Raw genomic sequence first — 26,395 nt, forward strand, 5'->3', positions numbered from 1 at the left:
TGTTTTTATTGTCCAACAATAGACTGTATTAAAAGTGTTCGTAGCTTCAGGTCTGTAAAATGGTTCCGATGCAGAAGTGTCTTCAGCTGCAATACCAGCGAGTGCCACTAGAGGTCGGCTCCAAAAAGCCTCCGGCTCCATAGACTCCCATTCAACTTCTCTCATCAAATCCAAAGTGAATAAAATGTGTCCATCAGTTATCTCGGTGTTGTTAGCTAAAGTCACTCCTTCTTATTAGTTTTCTGGAGGTCCATCTGAAAATAATCCCTCATTCATTAGAAAAGAAGATTCAAGAAGACCTGTTTTTGGGGGCGTGTCTGTTTGATTGACAGGCCTGTGGTGCAGTCAGGTTACAGCTATCGGTGGGCGGGACGTAGTATCGTCAGGTTTCCAATCAGATCGGTCAGATCCACCGCTGGCTCCTCCCCCAGCTCGTCCAAATATGGTCACTTCCTGCTCCAAACCGCTCCGAACTAGCAAGATGGTGACGGACAGAATCTGAACTGGAGGATTCATAACGTTCACAAACAAATGATGACATCACTGATGGTTGCTGACATCACTGATGGTTGATGATTGTGTCCCAACACATTTTAACAGTGAAATCAACAGACTACTTTAAGATGTTGGTGGTTGGACGTAACTTAGTTTCCTCATCGTCACACCAGTTACAGCATGAAGACCAGAGATGAGAGCATCTTCACTTTGTTTTACCTTCACAGATGATCATGTGGATGATTTTATAGCTACAAAAGCAGGTGAAACAATCATCAATAAACTAAGTGACTCTAATAAATCAGGTTCAAAGCGTTAAACATTCACTAAGAAACGATAACTTTGACCAATATGATCCATAACTTACTTATAATGGATCCAGTGAATAATCAGGTGGAAAACAATACAGAGAACAACATGCTACAGCAAACAAACAGAGACTGAACAGGACCTGATCCGTTCAGGTGTGAACAGGTAGGTAGAGGTTAGGTCCCGCCCCTCTTGGGTTTGGCAGGAAGGAGGATTTTCAACAGTAACCCTCATCAACAAAAATAAAACCAACACTTACATTTTAAAACTCATTCTGCCAAATGTAGAAGATTTTATCATCTCATCTTATTTTGAAGGATAAATCAACATAAAACTTATTTTACCAAACAAACTGATTTGTCTCTAAAAACCTGATATAAAATATTATGACTTTTTCTCATAAAAACATGTTCTCATGACTTTTTCTTCCAAATAAAAAAGACATTATTACTTCCTGTAATACTCCACAGTAACAGTTGTGAGAGGCAGCCTTAAAAAGTCCTGATTTAAAGGAGTGATGACGCTTCATAAATGTTAGAAATATCTAGATTTATTAATCATGAGAATAAAACACAAAGTAATACAGTTCAAAGCTTTGATTTGTGCTGCTCCGGCCTCGTGGTTGTTGGGGTGAGAGGAGAGCAGAGAGAGAAAAGGACAGCATAGAGATACAAGACATGAACTGTTGGTGGACAATCACAGAGCAGAGACATGCAGCTCCATGACGGGACATCTGAAAAAGAAAGAAGAGAAACTACGCTAGCGAAGAACTGAATGGAGACAACAGATAATAAGAAGAAACTATGGGAGAGAAGAAGCAGGAAGTTAATGAGATGTAATGATGAGATATAAGTTATAGAGAGTTAAAGAGTGAGAGGTAAGAAGCCCAGTGCATCATGGGAGGTCTGCAGAACTGCAGGATGGTTTATGATCCGTTACCAAATAATTTACTCAGATTCAGACGAGAAAGAGATTTTTACATTTTTTAGTTTCTATTTTTATTTTTTTATTTTTTTTTTAGTGCAAAAGGGGGTTTAAATTTTATTTATTTTCAATAATTTTTAATGAAGGGTGGAGGGCGTAGGGTGCAGGCTGGAAGGCGGAGGGTGGAGGCCGGAGGGCTGAAGGGGAGGACAGAGGGTGGAGGCTGGAAGGCGGAGGGTGAGGGTGGAGGATGGAGGATGGAGGCTGGAGGGTGGAGGCTGGAGGGCGCAGGGTGGAGGTTGGAGGGTGGGGGATGGAGGCTGGAGGGTGGAAGGGTGGAGGGCGGAAGGGTGGAGGCTGGAGGACGGAGGGTGGAGGCCGTAGGGTGGAGGCAGGATTACTTCAACCATGCGTGCTGCCTCATCTGTTGCAGCGTGACGCGCTTCTCAGGGTCCGTCACCCAACATGCCTTCAACAGAGCCCGGCAGCCTGAGAGCAGAAAGGAGATCACAGATCTGCCCAAACACAGAGACGGATCGCAACCAGAACTTTCTTACGTCGGGACAGCTTGTTGTTGACTTTGATGGGGCTGCGGAGGAAGCTGACGGTGGAGAAGTCTTCCTGTCCGTCCAGCATCTCGTACATGATGGCGCCCAGGTGCCAGACGGTGGTCGGGCCGTCGTGGTACGCTCCGCATGAGAAGACCTCCGGAGGGGCGTAGGCGGTGGTTCCTACAGCCGACGGGAACGCAGAGGGACACTTTTAAACCACAGTCACGGCCGCAGAGAGCAACAGCTGGATGAAGAGGAGGAGACGAAGCAGACGTCGTACCGGAGTAGTAGAAGCGGTGCGGTTCCTTCTGCGTCGCGCAACCGCATCCAAAATCGATGATCCGCACTCGAGGGCCGCTGACGCCGGGATGGATCAGAACGTTATCCAGCTTCAGGTCGCGGTGGAACACCCCCGCAGACTGCATGTGAATGGAAGCTTCCACCAGCTGCTTCATGATGCTCTGAAACACAGAACACATCCAGATGTTCCCGTTCACGAGGATCCAGAAGTTGTTGAACACTTTGAGGAACACAGAGGGTTTCAGCTGGACCGTGAACGTCATGTTAGAAACCTCAGAGCTGACGTCTGTACGGCAGCTGTTCATCGGCCGTTTGTTCCATCGACGGGCCGCGATGGTTCAGTCTAATCAGAACCAGAACCCGGTCCAGCTCGTATGATACCGTCTCTGAACGGATGCTCAGACTGAACTCCTTCATGTTCTTTAGACTCTGTGACTTTTTACAATAAGAAGTCAAAAAGTGGGACGGTTGTGAGCAAATATGAGAGCAGATGAACAAGTTGAGAGCCGACTGCTCTACACGGAGCAGGAAGATCAAACCCTGATGAGGAACTGGTCCAAACTTCATCTCTTCATCATCATCGGTTCCTGAGTTCCTCGTGTTTGTGAGCAGCGTTCTGGTTCTGATTTCTCCGTGAACATGACCAGAGGGAACACGTCACATTTACTATCAAACTCTGGAAACCATCAACGGAGAATCTGGCGACGCTTCAGGAGGTCCAGAGACCACGAAGACACGATCCTGGAGACGTGTCCTTAGAGACGTTCAGGACGTCTCCGTCCAACGCTGGCAGAAGAGCATCAGGAGAACCAGCTGGTTTTCTTTGAGGGTCGGAGTGAAACCACGGAGCTCTGCTGGACCTTCTGAGGCGTCCGAGGACAAACGCTCACTTCTAAGGACCCAAACTGGGTCGCCACGGTAACAGGGTTCTCCAACACGACAACACCATCGTAGCTCCTCGCCACTCCTCCTCACCTGATTGGTCTCCCTGAGACGTCTCTCTGTTCCCCAGAAATGTTTCACAAACTTTGATGTTCGCTCTCTGATCAAGTTTCAGGAGTGAAAACCATCACAGACGCAGCAGAACGCTGCTCAAACACCAGTGGACCTCAGGAACTGAGGACGATTGGACCAGTTCCTCATCAGGGTTTGATCTTCCTGAACTTAGTGACGGACCCTAATAGAAAGCTGGATTTTCCTGTCACGTATTGTGAACCTAAACGCACCAGGCCGGTACCACGTTTGAATACGAAGCCTGTTGTAAAGACTTTAAAAGAGAGCAACGATCTGACTGCTGTCGATGTCAACACGTTCAGATTTCCATCTTCATGAAGCTGCAGATGTTCAGTTTTCTGAGCAGTTTTAGGATTTCTGGTCCAGATGAGTTGAGATCAGAACTATTTGTTGACCTCAGAAACAGCAGCCAACAACACGGTCGGACCAAAGGGAGCGTCTAGTGTTCTGGAGCTTCTGATCAGGTCACATGACTTCAAGGACGACTACTAAAAGACGTGTTGCACGCATGCTGCAGGAGCTGCAGTACCTTCACCATGTCCTCTTCCTGGGGACCGTTGCTGTCCACGTATTCACGCAGGTCCACAGAGGGGACGGGTCTCTCCATGACCAGCAGAACCTCCTCATCCAGATCGTACCAGTCCAACAAGGAGATGACGGAAGGTTTGGCCGCTGAGCTGGAGACTTGCATCATGAAGCGCACCTCCTTGGGGATCATGAACTTCTTCCTCTGTAAGATCTAAAAACACACGAGGACGACGGTGAGGTTGTGTGTGTGTGTGTGTGTGTGTGTGTGTGTGTGTGTGTGGTTGTGTGTGTGTGTGTATGTGTGTGTGTGTGTGTGTGTGTGTTTTCATCATTAACAGGTTGAACAGCTGCTGAGACATCAGATCACATGACTCACCACCAGTTGGCGCTCCACCAGGCCCTGAGGAATGTGTTTGATCGCCACCTACAGGACACGATCAGTACTGCTGTTACTGAGGGAACGGTCCTTGTGTGTGAATGCGTCACGTGTTCATGTGTTTCGTACTTACTGCTAACTGATCGCGTCTCCTTCTACCAGCGTAAACGCAGCCGTAGCCTCCTTCTCCGAACTTCGCCAGCTCCACGTACCGCTCCTCCAGGTCTGCACACACAAACACACATCCATGTTGTACTGGAGCTGTGAGGACCGTCTTCCATCACTGCTGTAACACTGCTCTATGTTTCATCTCAGCTTGGAGCTGTGCTTTACTATCTTCACTTTATTACAGACTCATGTTTCTAACTCAAGGTCCTCTTACTGCTATATTTAACAGCTTTCAGACACATCTCAAAGTCTCCATCAGTAGATGGAGTTTGCTCAGATGAATGGAAATAACATCCATCAGGTGGTTTCAGGACAACCAACCAGGATGGGTTGACTGGTGAACACCATGACTCTCTGCTGAAAGCTCTGGAAGAAGCTCAGTGGACCTTTGAGTTCCTTGTTCAGCAGCTCTCTTCTTGTGTAACATGGTCATCTTACCTCTCCTGGTTCCTCCTGGGAGGGGGACGCTCTCCTGTATGGAGGTGGGGGGTCTGCAGGCTCCTCCCCCCACCTCCATCTCAGGAGCTGTGGTGTCTGGCTGCTCAACACGCCCCTCCTTCCTCCTGTGAGGCCTGACCCTGATGCAGTCGCTGCTGTCAGTGAGGTAATATGGAGCCCTCGGCTTCTTGTTGGGAGGATCTCTGTCCTTCTTCTTGACGCCTCTTCTCCTTCCATTCTCCACCGTCCCCTCTGCCGGGGGGGGTTTATTGATGCTGAGAAGCCTCCTCCTTTTTCTGGGCACCTCCTCCTGTGGTTCTGCCTTCCTCTTGGTCCCCTCGGCTCTCCGAGCCGCCACCTCAGCAGCTCCTCTGAAACCCTGCTGCCTTCTCGTGGCCGCTCTCGTTTGTCGGCGCTCTTCCTTCTCCTTCATGGAGACGTTGCTGGGTTTGTTCTCTACCAAGAAAAGAAAGGTGTTGAACATCAGCTGTTCACTACCTGGAGGAAATCTTATTTTCAATAGATCTACAAAAATCTGGATTTTATCCAATAAAATGTTTTGTAATATTCAACATGTTGAAGTTAAACAGTTGTTTACTTTAATATCTGCACATTGATTGAATATTAGAGAAACTAACCAGGTTCATTTACTCATCAGTTGTACTGAAGTACAACTTGAAGTACTTCACTCCAGTATTTATTTAATGTCTCTACGTTTTACCTTGACTCCACTTTACAGCTCAATATTGTATATAATATATATAAACATGTCTAATATTATATGTTTCCCTTCATTTACTCAGCTGTTGTTTCTACATTTGAACATATAAAGTGCTGAAGAGTTTATAAACTGCTTAAATTGAATTGATTTAAAAGCAGATTGTGACATTAAAGTTGATGTGAAAAGATAACAGTAATAATATTTCACTGATGTCGTATATTCAACACACTCAAACCATTTAGTCTGATGAGGACTTTTGCTTCACATCTGTGAAATCAGACTGAAGATAAACTCATTTCTGTCAATAATGAAATCATGAAAACAATATTTAAAAAACAATCAGTTGCTTTCAAGAAGATCACCAACAAATGTTTGTAACTTCAGACAGAAATCTTCCTGCAGATAATTGAGCTGAACTGGAGGAAGAGTTGGAAACACAAATATCTGCTTTGCTTGAAATGATTTTAGTAAAAACACACTTTGTTTTAAAGCTTGTTTTCAGAAAAACGACATAAAATGCTGCGTTGAGCGTTTAGTGTTGCAGCAGCTGATGGTGAGATTTCCCACATACCTGAAGGCTTCACAGGGACCCGATAGGGAAGCAGCAACGCCAACATGGCGCCCATGTTGGTTTGGAAAGTGTCCTGAAAGAAATATGAAAAAAAAAAAAGGAAACATCAGCATTAATATGGAGAAGTTCTGGTGAACTGTCCAGATGTCTCCTGTGTGAATGAGACAGTTCTGAGGTTCTGAAGCGTCTCTGTGACCTGGGTTCTGTTCTGTGATGTCACAACTGGACTGCAGCCTCAAAGAGCTCCAATCAGAAGAAGCCTCTTTGATTAGATTAAAAAAATAACAATGTTTGTAAAAAGATGATGAAGATGTGTTCGGTTCATTAAATGAGATTTCCAGTGAAGAAATGTAACAGAAACCTTAAAGAACAGAGCACGTGGGAAGAAGGCAGCTTTTAACCCTCTGCTTTATTTGAGTTTGGGTCTAAGTTGTCGGGTTAGTTGAAGAGTTTCCTCATCGTCACACCAGTTAAAGCATGAAGACCAGAGATGAGAGCATCTTCACTGGTTTTCTTTCATTTCCACAAGGAAACAGATGATCATGTGGATGATTTTATAGCTACAAAAGCAGCTGAAACAATCATCAATAATCAAAAATACTTGAATAAATCAAGTTCAAAGCACTAAACATTAACTAAGAAACTTTTTAGTATTTCAAATACACTGACTTTTTCAAGAATATATTGCAAATATACTGACAACAAATTGTACTATTGGAAAATATATAAAAAGTATGCTAAAATCATGCTTGTACCAGTTTTCACAGAACAACTTTTAACACACACCTCCTACATCGACTAAAGACTCAGAGGGAATGAAAGCAGACGCAGCTTCTTCATTAAATTAATGAACTATAAATCCTAAATACTGACTTTTTAAGGATGCTTCTGAAAACGTTATCGTTGAGTATTAAAGCAAAAAATAGTGTATTTTTTATTTGGAAGAAAAAGTCATGAGAACATGTTCTTATGAGAAAAATTGTAATATTTTGTATCAGGTTTATAAGATAAATCAGTTCGTTTGGTAAAAGAAGGTTTGTGTTGATTTATCCTTCAAAATAAGTTGAGTTTATAAAATCTTCTACATTTGGAAGATTAAGTTTTAACATGTGAGTGTTGGTTTTATTTTTGTTGATGAGGGTTAATGTTGAAGATCCTCCCTCATTAATTGAATCGTATCCGGGAGGTGAAGGTAATAATGAGTAAACAAAGATTGGTTTGTTTGTTTAGTATGAACATGTTGTCATGGTAACCTTAGTTTGCCATTTATACAGTCAGTGATGGGGGGACATGTAATTTGTAAATTTTTTTGCTATCATGTCAGACTGTAAATTATTTATTGTCAGTGGCCGGTTTTATCTGCACGTTAAATGGACCTTTATGATTATTTTCTTTATTAAATCAGAGAAGTGACGCCACGTCGTCCAGGTGGGACGTGTCCTAATTTGAAACTTTTCATTAATATATTGCACAATGATAACCAACCTGTGTCACTTTTGTTAATATATATTTTTGATTGCCATCATAGGAAGGTGAAGGTTTGGTTATGTTTAGTTCCTGAGTTTTTAGTTAATGAGGAGGTCAGCAGGCGGAGATCCATCCGACAAATAAGGTTCACCCGTTCCTTTAAAATAAGTTATTTTCCCCTTTTTATTAGTTCGGGTGAATTGTTACAATGTCACGTCACATGTCACATGTAAGACGGCACAAGACAGAAGGATTAAATGTGACAGTTGGACAATAGTACTATATTTCAGTACAGCACAATATTGTGTGAACATGCTGAATCATAGTTTAAACATACTGTCAACGCCTCCAATACTCATCTGAACACCACGCAGGGATGCCATGATGTCATCAGTATCATGATCCATGATGTCATCCGTACGATGATCCATGACGTCATCCGTACGATGATCCATGATGTCATCCGTACGATGATCCATGATGTCATCCGTACGATGATCCATGACGTCATCCATGTTGGATCTCTGCTGTGATCCATATCATCATCATCATCCATATCCAAAAAAAAGGTGAAATTCACATTTTACTAAAGTGAAGAAAATTTAATACAAAACAATTTGACACCACACCAACCAACAAAATAATTTAAGAACTAACAATAAGCAACATGCAACAACATATATTAACCATCTGCTCAAGAAAAGAGTACATTTTACAAAATGAAGCCGTCATGGAGATCCGTCCTCAGACCTGTCGAGGGTTCGGAAACACCTGCAACAAAGATTTAGGACAACATCCTCCGAATGTCAAAATTCTCACTGGCACACCAAGCTTTATAAAATCCAGGATAAATGTATACAAGAGAAAACACAATAACATCGTTTCATCTGTTGTCTGGGACCTGAGATGATGGACGTAGAGGAGGTGACAGACAGCCTCCAGTTTAATGACAATAATCATTATAAAATCTGCTATAAACTTTAAAATACTCAACTAAATTTATCTGACAGAGGTTAACACAGGGTCAGACAGGGATCCTGACAATTTGTCTCCTGATGTTTTACAAACAGAAGTGTGTCGTCAGATCTCTAACAGCTCCAACGAACATGGTTTCATTTCAATAAATGTTTAAAATAAACAATATCGTGGTAAAAATCAAACACAGATTTGTGTTTTTGTCTTCTTTCCTCTCCCAGTAATCATCTGATGACCCCTCAGGTAGAAAACTGGATGTAAAATAGTTACAAGCAGCTCCACCTGCAGCAGCTCCAACAGAGAGATGTCATATTTAATATTATATAATACTGATATAATATTATATCAAGAAGAGGGACGAAACAGGACTTTTATTCTAATATTTATAGAACTACATGTTGCTGCTAATGCTGATGTACTTTTACTTAAGTGGGACTTTTCCTCTCAAACGTGTTCTTTTTTTAATTCAGATACTCTGCCCACATGTCTTTACCAAGAATGAATCAATACAAATTTAAATAAAGTTAAAACTCACTGCCAAAAAACAGGACTTCTTCTCTGGTCAGACATTTTGTTTCAGTTATCATCAAGGTCCGGATCGGATGTCACTTCATTAAATTGATCAGGATGACCAAGAAGGAGCGACGTTATCTCCACTTTGAGAGTTTTATTAATTAAATATCAGATGGCGAATTGAAACAACGTCAGGTCCTCCTAACCTGCGTTAAAGATGCTTTAAAGCAAATTCCATGATTTGCTTCTCAGTACATTATATGTGTGAAATGAGTTACTGAAAGCATGTACAAAGCTAGAAAACTTTGTCGCACTGAAATGTGGAGTTAGACCGTTGAACAGTTTCTCACCTCAGGTTTTTTTAGGTGGAGCTAAAACCCAACCTATCTACGTCACACCAACCTATCTACGTCACACCAACCTATCTACTTCAGGTCGCCTCACACAGTGAAACGCTATAAAAGCCTGCAGCTTATTTGCATAAGAGGTCATCCCACTGGACTTCAGTTGCTCCTCCTGCCATAGTCAGATTGTTATTGTACATCAGCTAGCTGCTACAGGACGTCTCCCTCCACCTGCAAGTGCATCTTTCCTGGAAGCAAGAACCTCCAAAGCAGCGCTGCATCGCTATTTACATTTCCTACTGATGAAGAGAGGAATCGATTTCATGAAGAGCCACGCTCAAGGAGACTTAAGGATTAACACCAACAGCCGCCTCTGCAGGGACCATTTCACGACGGATTGTTTCACCAACTTGGACCGGAGACGGACGGAGTTCACGGACGCAGCGAGCAGCCGAACCGAGCTTCACCCTCCCGGCCGTTCATCCTCCGGTCGCACCGGCACCGTCCACCGCCGCCAGCAGTTCACCACTCAGTGTAAGTTCTGTGTGCTTGTTATAATTACACTAGATAACTTTTCCACAGTAACTCTGCTACATTTAGTCTGCGGTTCAAACCTCTAACGTGATTTTACTCGTTGTAGAATAACTTTATTTTCATGAAATGGGAGCTAATGTGCTAATTAGCTTCTATTGAGCTCGTAGCAGAGTTCAGAGGAAAATGTTCCGATAACCGCAGATTTTTTTATTCGACTCAATATAGCTCCGATAAGGAACTATAATATATGTAACTCTGTATTTTACATGTCGGGGTGATGGTGAACATGGACCAGAGGAGATCTAGTCCTCCTGATTAATGAGGGTTGTTGTTGTTGTACTCCGGTGTAACGTTACAATCACCGACCCTCTCGGTTACATGTACTGGTACCGGTCCGGATAAACGAGCCCGACTACATGTGCAGGAGGCTGCAGAGAGGAGGAAGAGGAGGTGCAGGAGGAGGTGGAGGAGGAGGAGGTGGAGGGACATCAGTGAAAGAGAAAAACTGTCGGCTCGACCTGAGCAGGTTCAAAGTTTGAATTGATGTGATGTAATTAATTGATGTAATTAATTGATGTAATTAATCGATGTAATGAATTGATGTGATGTAATTAATTGATGTGATGTAATTAATTGATGTAATGAATTGATGTGATGAATTGATGTGATGTAATGAATTGATGTGATGTAATTAATTGATGTGATGTAATTAATTGATGTAATTAATTGATGTAATTAATTGATGTGATGTAATTAATTGATGTAATGAATTGATGTGATGTAATGAATTGATGTGATGAATTGATGTGATATAATGAATTGATGTGATGTAATGAATTGATGTGATATAATGAATTGATGTAATGAATTGATGTGATGTAATGAATTGATGTGATATAATGAATTGATGTGATGTAATTAATTGGTGTAATGAATTGATGTGATGTAATTAATTGATGTAATGAATTGGTGATGTAATGAATTGATGTGATGAATTGATGTGATGTAATGAATTGATGTGATATAATGAATTGATGTGATGTAATTAATTGGTGTAATGAATTGATGTGATGTAATTAATTGATGTAATGAATTGATGTGATGTAATGAATTGATGTAATGAATTGATGTGATGAATTGATGTGATGTAATGAATTGATGTAATGAATTGATGTGATGTAATGAATTGATGTGATATAATGAATTGATGTGATGTAATTAATTGGTGTAATGAATTGATGTGATGTAATTAATTGATGTAATGAATTGATGTGATGTAATGAATTGATGTGATGAATTGATGTGATTTAATGAATTGATGTGATGTAATGAATTGATGTGATTTAATGAATTGATGTGATGTAATGAATTGATGTGATTTAATGAATTGATGTGATGTAATGAATTGATGTAACGAATTGATGTAATGAATTGATGTGATATAATGAATTGATGTGATGAATTGATGTGATGTAATGAATTGATGTAATGAATTGATGTGATTTAATGAATTGATGTGATGTAATGAATTGATGCAATGTAATGAATTGATGTAACGAATTGATGTGATGTAATGAATTGATGTGATGTAATGAATTGATGTGATATAATTAATTGATGTGATGTAATTAATTGGTGTAATGAATTGATGTGATGTAATTAATTGATGTAATGAATTGATGTGATGTAATGAATTGATGTAATGAATTGATGTGATTTAATGAATTGATGTGATGTAATGAATTGATGTGATTTAATGAATTGATGTGATGTAATGAATTGATGTAACGAATTGATGTGCTATAATGAATTGATGCAATGAATTGATGTGATGAATTGATGTGATATAATGAATTGATGTGATGAATTGATGTGATGTAATGAATTGATGTAATGAATTGATGTGATTTAATGAATTGATGTGATGTAATGAATTGATGCAATGTAATGAATTGATGTGATGTAATGAATTGATGTGATGTAATGAATTGATGTAACGAATTGATGTGATGTAATGAATTGATGTGATGTAATGAATTGATGCAATGTAATGAATTGATGTGATTTAATGAATTGATGTGATGTAATGAATTGATGTAACGAATTGATGTGCTATAATGAATTGATGCAATGAATTGATGTGATGTAATGAATTGATGTGATATAATGAATTGATGTGATGTAATGAATTGATGTGATGTAATTAATTGATGTAATGAATTGATGTGATGTAATGAATTGATGTGATGTAATGAATTGATGTGATATAATGCAGCGTTGTTCATGTTGCAATCGTTACAGAACTAAATTAACTCCTCCTCTCTTATTATCTCCACTATTGTAATTCAGGTCATTTGAAGTAGTTGGAGACTCACTGTCTGCTGTCTCTGGTGTCCAGTTTGACTCCTGTGTTACAGATCAGGGGGACAAGCTGGATTTATATGCATCTGTATGTTTCACTCATTGGACAAATAAATTCTGATTCTATTGTTTTCATAAAGCAGGCTGCTCCATCCACCAGAGAGACAGAGGACCAGTGGGACATCATGAATAAAGTCACCCGAGAGGTTGAATGTCAGACGGACCGCTTAGTGGGGAAAAGAACTGCAGCCACAGGACTGTCATACAGAACACTGAACACCTTCCAGCGAGTGGGTGGAGCTTCAGCTCCTTCAGGACACGCCCCCCAGTCTCAGAGCAGAGAAGACTGATGATTTTCTCACGATTTCAAACCCTAATTTAACAAACTTGTCTGTGGTTCTTTTCATTCAAATTTGGATGGGTAGTTAACAACCCATACTTCTGTGGGGTGATGAACTTAAAACTTATTTTCATTTCTACTTTACAGCATCTTTAACGTGGATGAGCTTGAACTCAACGAACGAGAACCGGCGGCGGCTCTGATTGGCTGGAAGTGATCAACAAAACAGCAGCATTTGATTGGTCAGAGATTTGGCGCCAATTTATTCAAAATATACAACAGATATCGCGGCTTCACAGGGACAACTGAAGATGTCAATGTGTGATAGAACCGGATGTCAATGACGAGGATGGATGTTGACACCTGTTTGGCAACATGGACTTATTCAACATCACAATTACAAGTAGAGCTATTTGTGCACTTTATACAATTTTGATCATTTAACAATTGAAAATTTTTATAAATGGGCTGCTGTGAATTATTGTCATCATGCATTGGAACACTTTCCAAAGGAAATGTACAAATATGTACTAAAATATAAACATGCATGTTCACTCAATGATACAATCAAATGTAACCTCAAATATAGCTAATAAAATGTCATTATGTGAAAATATATGTAGCCCACCTTCTCACTGTAAAATAAAGGATTTTGGAGGTTAGTAGTTATTATCCATGCAAATCATTTAAATTTTCCCCCATTATATTTGTCTGCAAGTAAAATATATATAAATGAGTAAATTCTACCTTCACTACCTATTTGTTAACAGTAAAAACTGCTACATAAAAAAACAAGATCAAATGTAACCCAAGATATCAGCAGTGCAGAGGGTTGAAAGCTGCCTTCTTCCCACGCGCTCCGTTCTTGAAGGTTTCTGTTACATTTCTTCACCGGAAATCTCATTTAATGAACCGAACACATCTTCATCATCTTTTTACAAACATTGTTATTTTTTTAATCTAATCAAAGAGGCTTCTTCTGATTGGAGCTCTTTGAGGCTGCAGTCCAGTTGTGACATCACAGAACAGAACCCGGGTCACAAAGACGCTTCAGAACCTCAGAACTGTCTCACTCACACAGGAGACATCTGGACAGTTCACCAGAACTTCTCCATATTAATGCTGATGTTTCCTTTTTTTTCTTCATATTTCTTTCAGGACACTTTCCAAACCAACATGTTGGCGTTGCTGCTTCCCAAGAAGAGAGCTGCTGAACAAGGAACTCAAAGGTCCACTGAGCTTCTTCCAGAGCTTTCAGCAGAGAGTCATGGTGTTCACCAGTCAACCCATCCTGGTTGGTTGTCCTGAAACCACCTGATGGATGTTATTTCCATTCATCTGAGCAAACTCCATCTACTGATGGAGACTTTGAGATGTGTCTGAAAGCTGTTAAATATAGCAGTAAGAGGACCTTGAGTTAGAAACATGAGTCTGTAATAAAGTGAAGATAGTAAAGCACAGCTCCAAGCTGAGATGAAACATAGAGCAGTGTTACAGCAGTGATGGAAGACGGTCCTCACAGCTCCAGTACAACATGGATGTGTGTTTGTGTGTGCAGACCTGGAGGAGCGGTACGTGGAGCTGGCGAAGTTCGGAGAAGGAGGCTACGGCTGCGTTTACGCTGGTAGGAGATCAGTTAGCAGTAAGTACGAAACACATGAACACGTGACGCATTCACACACAAGGACCGTTCCTTCAGTAACAGCAGTACTGATCGTGTCCTGTAGGTGGCGATCAAACACATTCCTCAGGGCCTGGTGGAGCTGGTGAGTCATGTGATCTGATGTCTCAGCAACTGTTCAACCTGTTAATGATGAAAACACACACTTGTCAGGGCTAGGTTTAGATTAGATGTTGTACCTTCAACATCCGTGTGACTCATATGGTCATGCAGACTGGTCAGAACGGTGTCCCTGAGCTCAACTGGCAACACAAGTTGGTGAAATATTTGAGATCCTACTTGCCGCTTCCTGTACAAGATATTATTTAGGAGTTCAAAGTGACTTAGTTCTCGAAGTAGGAGTGGGAGATCTGGGAGTTCATCCCTTAAGGTAGGTGGTGGCTTCACTCCATGCTCAATCTGGGAATTGACATGCCTTAGACATTGATCAGCTCTCTGTTTACTCATTAACGTTGGGATTGGGCCCTGGTGTCAGCCAATATAATCATGTGACTGAGTTGACAAGGAAGTGAGGGGGTACAACGGACAACTCTTTGTTAATGAAAGAAGGTGGATTATTTCCTGGATGTTGGATGTCATGTGAGAGAGAACCTCAGTAGGACGTACAGATTAATAGATATTTAAACTTCATCACTCATTACACTGTCTTATTTTTCATCTTGACCACAAATGATGTTAAAATGACAGAACTTGCTCCTGTTTTGCCAGAAAAAGGACCTCCTCGTTGGTTTGGTCCATTTAGTTACTTTGGATCACCACCAACATCTTAAAGTAGTCTGTTGATTTCACTGTTAAAATGTGTTGGACAAAAGACTCATCCATCAGTGATGTCATCAACCATCAATTATGTCATCAACCATCAGTGATGTCATCGTTGGTTTGTGAACGTTATGAAGCCTCCAGTTCAGATTCTGTCCGTCACCATCTTTGCTAGTTCGGAGCGGTTTGGAGCAGGAAGTGACCATATTTGGACGAGCTGGGGGAGGAGCCAGCGGTGGATCTGATTGGAAACCTGACGATACTACGTCCCGCCCACCTGATTGCACCACAGGCCTGTCAATCAAACAGACACGCCCCTAAAAATAGGTCTTTTTTTAATCTTATTTTATAATTTACAACAGACTATTTTCAGATGGATCTCCAGAAAACCAATCAGCAAGAGTTAATTTATCAAATGACAAAAAAATTGAATTGGATTCTATGGAGCCGGAGGCTTTTTGGAGCCGACCTCTAGTGGCACTCGCTGGTATTGCAGCTGAAGACACTTCTGGATCAGAACCATTTTTCAGAGCTGGAAGCTACAAACACTGAAACAGACTGATGAAGGTGGAGTGAAGGACCGAGGTTGAGATACTGTCAGGCGGTGATTAATGGAATTGGACACAGCTGTGCCAGCTGATCGGAGGAGTGGTGGTGGGAGGAGTCTGGAGGCGGGCAGAGGAGGAATTCACACCCTCCAGACACAGACCGAAACAAAAGCACATGGAAGACCAAAAGAAAAAGGGGGAATGATACCAGGAAAAGCTATTGTGGAAAACAGACTGGGATCCTGACAGCAGAGCCGTTGCCGTGGGTTTCAGAGGATTACAGTTTAACTTGTACAGTCGAATTTACAGATTGAAGATAATGTGTCATTAAAGGCTTTAAATAATCATGTCCCTGTTATTACATCTAATATACAACACATGAACTGTCATAGCCAATGCTTAGTCTTTGTCCTTTGTTGTTTGTGTTGGCACTGAAATTAATTTTTGAAAAAATAACAATTTCTTACAATCTTATTCTTATTTTATTGATATTTATACATAACAATGTGCTTTTCAGTGTGAATCTTTACATGTTTTTCTTCATGTTTGTTTTCAGTGAGGTTCTTTTAGCTCAATGTAATCGGGAATTCAGAGCAGCATTATGCGCTGGATGTCCAAAAACTCGTTCAACATCGTGTCCTAGTGAATGAACAGAAGCTCTTCCTCTGGATATCAGGACATCTTTTCTCTCAGCATGGTCACACAAAGAGCAGAGACTCTAAGTCATCATTGTGTCTTGAAGTCTGCATGGCCAGACAACCTGCCGGGGGCCCGGCCAAAAGAAAAGAGCTGCTGGGCCCCCAACATTCCTCCCGCTTTCACCACAATGGCTGAGGAGTCTGTAAAAATAAACTCTCTACAAGAACAAGTCTTTGTTTGTGGTCGCAATGCAGTGATTCATACAAATGTCAACAGTTTGGCCCCGCCCACAATGGGGTGGCTGAGACACACACTCAACTCCAGGTTAAGAGTCTATAGATGAGTCTTGTTTGATGGAACCACAGGCTGTTTATAAAAGTGTTCGTAGCTTCAGGTCTGAAAAATGGTCCCGATGCAGAAATGTCTTACACTGCAATACCAGCGAGTGCCACTAGAGGTCGGCTCCAAAAAGCCTCCGGCTCCATAGACTCCCATTCAACTTCTCTCATCAAATCCAAAGTGAATAAAATGTGTCCATCAGTTATCTCGGTGTTGTTAGCTAAAGTCACTCCTTCTTCTTAGTTTTCTGGAGGTCCATCTGAAAATAATCCCTCATTCATTAGAAAAGAAGATTCAAGAAGACCTGTTTTTGGGGGCGTGTCTGTTTGATTGACAGGCCTGTGGTGCGGTCAGGTTACAGCTATCGGTGGGCGGGACGTAGTATTGTCAGGTTTCCAATCAGATCAGTCAGATCCACCGCTGGCTCCTCCCCCAGCTCGTCCAAATATGGTCACTTCCTGCTCCAAACCGCTCCGAACTAGCAAAGATGGTGACGGACAGAATCTGAACTGGAGGATTCATAACGTTCACAAACCAATGATGACATCACTGATGGTTGATGACATCACTGATGGTTGATGATTGGGTGGAACATCATCCAGAGAGTCTGTCGATGTGGCTCAACAGATTATGAATGCTATTTAGGAATCTAATGTTTTCCTGCCCGGTGCTGTGAGAACGTTTTATTCACATTTGAACAGACAGTTCTGTAGCCTGGTGAGAGCTGTACGTTTTGGGATGCGTGTGCCGGACTGCAGGGATGACGTGCCTCTGTACATGTGTGGAGAAATGCTGACAAGCTGGCTGCGGTAGAGGTGTGCTTGTCTCTGACACAAACCCATCCGGCTCAGCAGCATCAGCACGTCCCTGTGAAACGCCCGGGTCAGGATGGCGTAAAAGAACGGGTGTGCACAGGAGTTCAGAGGGTAGAAGAGCACCAGCAGCACCTGAGGAGCAGAACATACATCAACCGTTGGTTGTCTGTTTTCTTGTTTGTTTAAATCTTTGCACTATTGTTTAGTTAGTTTTCATTTAATTTAATTATTATATTTATTTATATTCTATTTTATTGTATATACTGTGCATTTTTATATTTAATATTTTTTATTGTTGTTTTATTGCTTTCCTGTACCTATAATGTTGCTGTAGAGAAAAAATTTCCCCTTGTGGGATTAATAAAGTAAGTAACTATCTATCTATGAGGAAAATACTCATTAAAGTGCAAGAGTCACCTTGGAGTCTGTGATGGTCATCAGCGGCTGGTGGAGAGCTGCAGACAAGCCGCAGAAACAAATGGGAGCCAGGCACAGGAAGTTGGTGAAGATGAGGAGCGCCATGCGTTTGGCCATGCTGGTGTCACACCGGCTGGAGTCGTGCCGGGGGTCGTGCACCATGCAGTAGATGTGGAGGTAACACCAACACACCACCAGGAAGGCCAGGACGTTCAGGACGAGGATGGAGACGACGTAGGCCCAGGCGGCGGGCGTCTCCGTGTCCATGGGTAAACAGATGCTGACTCTCTGGTAGCTGCTGACGCCGACCACCGGCAGCAGCGCCAGCGTGCCGCACAGCAGCCAGCCGAGCAGCATCAGCACGGCGGCGTGGCGCAGCCTCATCTTCCTGTCGGGCCTCATGGCGTGGAAGATGGCGTGCCAGCGCTGCAGGCTGATCAAAGTCAACGTGTACACCGATAGCTCGCTGGCTAACACCGATAACGTCCCCGCCAGGTTGCAGCCACTTCCTGTCTGCCAGGCGACGGCGTAACGGTAATAATGAGAGCGCGTGTAGGAGTCGACCGACGCGATGAGCAGCAGGTACGTCCCCATGCAGCAGTCTGCCAACGCCAGGTGACCCAGGAGGAAACGGGTCACGGACAGCTTCTGCTGGCTGGTGAGCAGGATGAAGAGCACCAGCAGGTTGGCCGAGATGGCCACCAGGCTCACCACCCACACCAGCACCCGCAGGAAGCCCTGACTCATCACGTCCTCGCAGGGGTTCAGGGCGTCCGGCAGAGGGCTGCAGGAGAGCCCGTCCTCCCTGCGGAGTTCATCACAGAGTGTGAAGTCAAAGCCGTCACCGAGACGCTCTGCGGAGAACTTCACGTAGAACAGAGGCTCGCTCTGCGGCGTCGGACACGCCGGGACGCTGCCTTTGGGATTCGTGTCTCCAGCAGCCGGGACGCCGAAGCTGTCGGTCAGACGTCGGGAGACTTGGTGTCCCAGATAGCTGTCAGACGAAGCTGCAGAGGAGTCCTGCAGCCTCCCTGAAGCAGCCCAGGTCAGGTTACAGAGGACGGCCTCAAGGTGTCTGCAGCACAGATTCAGGTCAATGTGGAAGAATTACAAACGACAATCTCAGCCATCAAATATAAAAGACTCTCCAGTTAAAGGAATTGCAATTCAATTACACAAAGAGGTAACAAGTCTTTTCATCTGCACATCTGGTTCAGTCATCTAGCAGCTGTGTAAAACCACATGAACTACCTTTAATCTGACACAATAATTCAGTCTACTGAGGGATTTTTAAAAGATAAATGAAATACAAAGATAAATAAAGAATTTGTTGAAAAGCAGCAGAGATTGATAATGTTAAGTAAACAGCTACTTCTTTTTATACGCTGAAAAACAATTAAAACAGGCCAAGAGTCCCGCTGTGGGGAAAAAAAAAGAACATAATATACACAGCAGTCGAAGGCATCAAAACAAAGACGTCACATTAAAAATAATTAAAATTAAAATTAAAAAATTTCCCCTTGGGGATTAATAAAGTAACTACCTACCTACCTACATGTGTTCATACATAATATATCTGCTATGATGTCATGTAGGGCTTCATGTTAATATCAGAGAGCTCACTGACCTCACACGACTGACTGGAGTTTAAAAACAGAAAAATAAAGTGACTACAAGTAATCTACAAAGCACAGTATTATTATTATGTGAAATGTTTAAATAAATGCCAAAGATTTAAAAAGGGAGCTTCATCTTGGCGTCGGTCCGTCTGGACAACGTAGGCCGGAGGGTCGTTATGTAAATAACAGATACACGAGGAACACAAACCACGGTGGGAAAATGTTTCCCAACACTTCGGACTCACCCTCTCCACCTCTTCAGCATCTGGAGGCCGCAGCAGTGGCTCGGGAACGTCAATTCAGCACTTTGTAAATGGAGAAAGGCTCTGAAGGGGGGCGGAGCTCGGAGGGCCCACGTGTTCGCCGCTCGGAGCCTCTCAACGCTCTCCATCCCTATTGAAGGCAGAGAGCGGACTCTGGTCTCCGAGAGGTCTCTGGAGGGTCGGACAAAGACGGGAATTCATTAAGACACAAAAGCTGCTGCTTTTGCTTCTTTTATGCATGAAAATCACTATTTTTCCTCAAGAACACTAATTCTGTGCTTTCCAGACACTCACAAGTGAGTCGGGCCGTGAATCACTCCGTAAAACGCAAGTTCGTCTATTTGTTCTAGATCCACATTCCTGTGAAGGTACCTGAACAATGGAGGACAGAGGAGGGCAAAGCAGCACGGTCACAACTGATCTGAACGCTCCTCTAGTAACAGATACAGGCCAACGTTTCACAAAACCTCAGGACTTCTGTGTAAGAAAACAGGATTCAAGCTGCCAGGTGAGTAAAGTTCAAACACACAAACACAGACACCATTAAAACACACAAGTTGTACATAATTAATGTCGTACACTTCCTCCAGGCGGCTCCCGTTGAAAGCGTACCGCTGGATCTCCTTCACACCGTTGCTGTTCAGCAGGCTACAAAAAAAAGGAGGAAAAAAGAATCAAGTGTAAACTTTAAATTCTACATTTTTATTTTTTTATTATACAATAATCCCCCTGAGATCTGATTGGCCAACTGAACATTTGGAACAAATCATCATGACATCACACCCTGCTCATCACTAGAAATATCACTCCACCTCCTCAATGGGAACATAGAATTAGACTAGAGTTTCATATAATATGTAATATAATGTAGTTTCTACTTGTTATAGTTCTATTAAATGACCCATTTGGTGAAGTCGGGTCTCTTATGGTCCTTTTTGGTCGCTGTGAGCACCCGTACCGTAACACCACGGATAGTCGGGCTGTCTAGGTGTGAAAGTTACACGTTTTGAAAGGCTTAAACTTACATGCACGTACAAGTCGTGACTTGTGATGAAGTTCAAATCGAGGAGGTGACAACATTTTTTTCCAAATCTCAACCACGTGTTGTAGCTAAAAGTTTCATTTTCCTGTAAATCACATGGCTCTAATCATGCAGTAAGTTTGATTTTCGTCTACTGCAGGAAAACGTGCAACATTCACGCCTAGACAGCTTCAAGCGTGTATATGTCACGTTTTGCTGTAGTGGACCGGCGTGTCTATTTCACATTTTTCCGTGATATCGGGTTACAAAAAGAGTTCTATTTACAATGAGGCCCAACTGTTCTGAATATTTTGCTCATTTTAATCAAAGTGAGTTTATATATAAAACCATCAGGATACAAATGTACAAATATGAAGTCGTAGTTTCACCAACAAGGACACATTTCACAACAAATAAAACTCAGATTTCAAAAGCTGATTTAATTGATATATTAGAAATCTTTCAAAAAGTCTATTTGCTTAATATGTTTTGAAATGATGTTGAAGTGACAATTCAAACGAAGCAGGAGTTTCAGCCTCCTTACTTGTAAATGAATGTTCTGGTCTCCCACTGCCTCCACTACTTTGTGCTGCTACATTACATTGGTTTTTAAATGTAGGTTTCAACAGTCCAACTCACACAGTCAGAGCATTCAGAGATATTCCTCTGAAAGAATTAGCAGGTATGACCTGCATGAAGACGTTCTCCACGATCTCCCTGTTAAACACATATAAACATAAAATATTTATATTTTACATGACATTAAACTTGATAGGTTTTTAGCAAAAGAAGGACATATTTATACTGTAAAGCTACGTACAAAATAAAATCCTCCTGCTTGGACTGAATGTACTGTAGTCCGGGGAAAGAGGTGAGACCCGTGTTAGTAATCCCACTGTGTGAAAGAAAGCTGAGTCAGCAGAACATCACAAACACGAACTTCTGTTTATACAACTTTTACAATGCTTCCTTCTGAAAATACGACTATAAAGAGACAAATGGATTTTATACTTACAGGTATTTTAAATTAGGCAGATCTTTAAATGCCTCTTGGTCAATGTGGGACAGAATTCTGATACCACTGAGCTGTCTATTGGAGAGAGAGACAGAGAGAGACACACACACACACACACACACACACACACACACACACACACACACACACACACACACACACACACACACACACACACCTCATGGTTCTGATTCAGGAGGTCAAACCTTTGACATACTGCGAGTGTTTATCGTGCAGAACGAAACTATCGGACTTCTTATGGTGGCATCAATGGGAGGTTTCCTTTAAATTAATCCGGTTGCTCAGATCTTACGTACATGTGCGAGACCCTGGACAGGTTGTGAAACGAATGCCTCTCCAGATGTCGCAGAGTGTCATCATCGGAGATGCATCTGAAAAGCACACAAACAAACGAATAAGAAGGAAACACAATGCAGAGACTCACTGGTTTTGGGTTTGTAGCAGTTTAATGCAAGAACGGGTCAAAGTCTGTCATTTGTTTTAACCACGAAAACGCTTTCATCTTCAGGAATTTACTTTGTTTTATAACTTATTGATGATTGACGGGTTTGACAGCAGGCACTTGTTTTTAGATTTCAGTGGATTCAGTGGAGTATTGACGTGGAGTATACCAATGTTAAAATGTTATGATGCAGCTGGTTCACGCCGGTTGATTGCAGGAGCATGAAGGAACATGAAGTACCGGCAGTAAGATGGAGAAATAGGAAGAGAAGAGTAAGTTTGGTGGTTCGTTGCATCACCCAGCGAGCAGACAGGAGCTGAGACGTCCTGTAACAGCAGGACTCGTCATCATTCATGGTCAGATTGTAGTGATGGTCATCTGAAGGAGGGAAGTCGCTGTCTAGTGGAAACTCTGCCAGGTAGGTGTGGCCAACTTCTTTAACAAGTACAGGCACAACTGTGGCGGAGTGAAGTCGGAGGAATAGATAATCAATAAAATCAGGAATATCAACTGAAATCAGGAGCTGAAACGATGTTGAGGAACGAGCAGAAGTAAATTATTCACACTTAAAGCTCCTGATGCAATTCGTTTATTAAGAACACTGATGAAGAGCAACGTGATGGTGTTAATAAATAAACTGATGTTAATAAATAAACTGATGTTGTGTGTTAATAAATAAACTGATGTTGTGGTGTTAATAAATAAACTGATGTTGTGATGTTAATAAATAAACTGATGTTGTGTGTTAATAAATAAACTGATGTTGTGATGTTAATAAATAAACTGATGTTGTGTGTTAATAAATAAACTGATGTTGTAATGTTAATAAATAAACTGATGTTGTGTGTTAATAAATAAACTGATGTTGTGATGTTAATGAATAAACTGATGTTGTGGTGTTAATAAATAAACTGATGTTGTGATGTTAATAAATAAACTGATGTTGTGGTGTTAATAAATAAACTGATGTTGTGTGTTAATAAATAAACTGATGTTGTGATGTTAATAAACTGATGTTGTGATGTTAATAAATAAACTGATGTTGTGGTGTTAATAAATAAACTGATGTTGTGTGTTAATAAATAAACTGATGTTGTGATGTTAATAAACTGATGTTGTGATGTTAATAAATAAACTGATGTTGTGATGTTAATAAATAAACTGATGTTGTGTGTTAATAAATAAACTGATGTTGTGATGTTAATAAACTGATGTTGTGATGTTAATAAATAAACTGATCTTGTGATGTTAATAAATAAACTGATGTTGTGATGTTAATAAATAAACTGATGTTGTGTGTTAATAAATAAACTGATGTTGTGATGTTAATAAATAAACTGATGTTGTGATGTTAATAAATAAACTGATGTTGTGTGTTAATGAATAGACTGATGTTGTGGTGTTAATAAATAAACTAATGTTGTGTGTTAATAAATAAACTGATGTTGTGATGTTAATAAATAAACTGATGTTGTGATGTTAATAAATAAATTGATGTTGTGTGTTAATGAATAAACTGATGTTGTGGTGTTAATAAATAAACTAATGTTGTGTGTTAATAAATAAACTAATGTTGTGTGTTAATAAATAAACTGATGTTGTGATGTTAATAAATAAACTGATGTTGTGATGTTAATAAATAAACTAATGTTGTGGTGTTAATAAATAAACTGATGTTGTGATGTTAATAAATAAACTGCAGCAGGAGCTTTAAGTGTTAATACTTTACTAATAATACTAAACTAGATGAGTAGATAAAAATGCTTTTGAATTGTTACCTCTTTATGTGTTAATTTAATTGCAAGTCATTTAACTGGAGTATTTGAGGTTGGCTGCTGCACCAACTTCCTGATTCACATCAAATTCATTTGACAGTCAGCTTTATTTTTTATATGTTTAACTGAATCAGAAGATTGCATTAAAAACAATGTAGTTTTAAGTCTTTATGTAAATTTAAGCACGCAGATTATCCACCAAACCTGTCTGTGGGGTACTGGATAGATCTGTTCATGTGAGCTCTCCTCTCCTCTCCTCTCCTCTCCTCTCCTCTCCTCTCCTCTCCTCTCCTCTCCCACCCAACTGTGTTGCACTTAGACCTGGCTTGAGCTGGTGGAGGAAGTTCACCACAAACTCAACACCAACGTTGCATTGCACCGCCGCCTCTTCAACAACGGCCCCTTTGCCTTCATCTATGAAAATTTCCACCTAAAAAAGCCCCTTGCGCTGCACCAAAATGCCACCGCGCCTCGATTTGTGCTGCACTTCCTCTACGCATGCAATGAAAAGAGGGCCCAGAGGGTTTTTTCTGAAGCATGTGGAAAACTTATTCCAAGAGCTTGAAGGAGGCTTTTCAGAAATTGTAATTTTTGCCTGTAATCTGTGTTTATGTCTCTGCATTCAGGACATCCTCTGTTCTTGCCATTTAAACTTGTTAGAACAAAAAAATAAAATAATAGAAACTTGCATGCGAGAAATGTTGGCCAGGTTGGAAAAAGCGTCCTGAGGGACGGAGGACAGTTTGGTCCCGACGAGCCACCTGAAACAGAACCAGAACACTCTTCAGTCCTCACAGAGGGCTCGGCGGCCGGGTCCAGAGGACGTGGTTACTTACACCTCCTGAGTGCTGGGAGGGAAAACAGGCACGACCTCGGCTCCGGAGCAGGACACGCTGCCGGTGTCCCGGTCACACCGGCAGAGACGGGGACAATAATCCAGAGGAAGAGTCCTTCCCACAAGAATCTGAATAAAAAGAGGAAGATTGAAATGCAGCTTCATTGTGAAAGCGGAGCGTCGCTGCTGAAGACTCTGAACACTGAGAGGAGTTCAGAGAGAGACGGGTTCTTCTGGCTGCACAGAACTTCTGGTCCAGACCTTCAAAATAAAACTCGCTAGTAACGTCTCTGAGCACAATACAAATTAGGGGAATAAAAGTCACATGGATTCACCTAGAAACTGTTTTAAGTATTATTTTAAATAAATAAATTTTACAAAAAAAAAATTACTTTTTTTCATTCCATTTCAGGCAAGTTTGAAAAAAAAACACGATTCCTTTAAACATAAAAACAATAAAATACAAAAATGGCAATATTGGACTAAATGACAGGTCTGTAGCTCAGTGCTGATTATTACTGTTGTTATTCTTATTTTATGAATTATTATTACTGCTCCGGTTTGTTCCTGATAAAGGTTTTTTTTCTCCCTGCTGTCACTACCTGCTCCCTCAATATTATTATTATTATTATTATTATTATTATTATTCTCCACTTTATTGTATGGTGACCAAAATGTTTAAGGTGCCTCAAAATGACACGTTATGATTTATATAAATAACATTGAATTTAAAATAGTTGTCCAACAATCTTCAACAGCTTAGGAGGTGAAAACAGTTCGAACTGCATCACAGATAAAAAAAACAACTTCAAGTTTTTTTTTCCTTTTGATAAAAGAATGTAAATCAGCAACTAAATCAAATAGTTAAAATATTTACAACAAAGGATGGAAAGAGTTAGCAACATTATGACAGTTTCCTGTCAGGTTCGATTTTAACACTTATTCCATGAAGATGATCATTTATTTAGTTTTAGATTCATGTAAATCTACAAAAGAGCCGTCATACCATTTTTGCATTATGGGTCCATGTTGATCTGAGTGACTGACATCAAGACGTTTGACAGTTTTCTGTTTTCTATATATCCATCTGTACGAGATCTAAATGAAGGAGGAAGGACGCCACCCTGTGGTGAACCAGTGGAAGTACATTCACTGTTCTATTGAGAGAATCCATCCATCTGATGAGTTGATCTTATAAATGGAAATAAAGATTTGTGCTTCTTCATTGTGATGAAGCCTGATGCCATAGCAACAAAAGATTCAGATTGAAAAATAAA

At 41.1% G+C, this 26,395-nt stretch overlaps 1 protein-coding gene across 2 annotated transcripts; it reads right to left on the minus strand.

Moving 5' to 3' along the window:
* Positions 1-13,169: 13,169 nt before the first annotated feature.
* Positions 13,170-21,919, minus strand: LOC138210056 (thyrotropin receptor-like). 2 transcript variants are annotated; one of them, XM_069168977.1, is made up of 8 exons: positions 21,851-21,919; positions 21,670-21,747; positions 20,589-20,657; positions 20,304-20,381; positions 19,992-20,180; positions 18,128-19,202; positions 17,665-17,842; positions 13,170-14,733 (listed from the first exon to the last, which is right to left on the minus strand). In XM_069168977.1, exons 2-8 carry the CDS (start codon positions 21,723-21,725, stop codon positions 14,729-14,731), a joined length of 1,650 nt encoding a protein of 549 aa, XP_069025078.1. In that variant the 5' UTR covers positions 21,726-21,747; positions 21,851-21,919; the 3' UTR covers positions 13,170-14,728. The 2 variants fall into 2 exon arrangements, with proteins under 2 accessions (XP_069025078.1, XP_069025077.1); XM_069168976.1 differs by lacking the exon at positions 13,170-14,733 and having other exon boundaries at positions 15,845-17,842.
* Between the last annotated feature and the right edge of the window lie 4,476 nt (positions 21,920-26,395).

Source organism: Embiotoca jacksoni, unplaced genomic scaffold, assembly GCF_022577435.1.
Source record: "Embiotoca jacksoni isolate LCO1_2020_lvr unplaced genomic scaffold, fEmbJac1.0.p SCAF_42, whole genome shotgun sequence".
NCBI lineage: Eukaryota > Metazoa > Chordata > Actinopteri > Embiotocidae > Embiotoca > Embiotoca jacksoni.

Coding starts and splice junctions, on each gene's coding strand:
- LOC138210056 (XM_069168976.1), bottom strand. CDS start 21,725: ATGCAGGTCATACCTGCTAATTCTTTCAGAGGAATATCTCTGAATGCT. Junction 20,181..20,303: donor ATTCACGGCCCGACTCACTT/GTGAGTGTCTGG, acceptor CCGACCCTCCAG/AGACCTCTCGGAGACCAGAG. Junction 19,203..19,991: donor ATGCTGAAGAGGTGGAGAGG/GTGAGTCCGAAG, acceptor TCTGTGCTGCAG/ACACCTTGAGGCCGTCCTCT.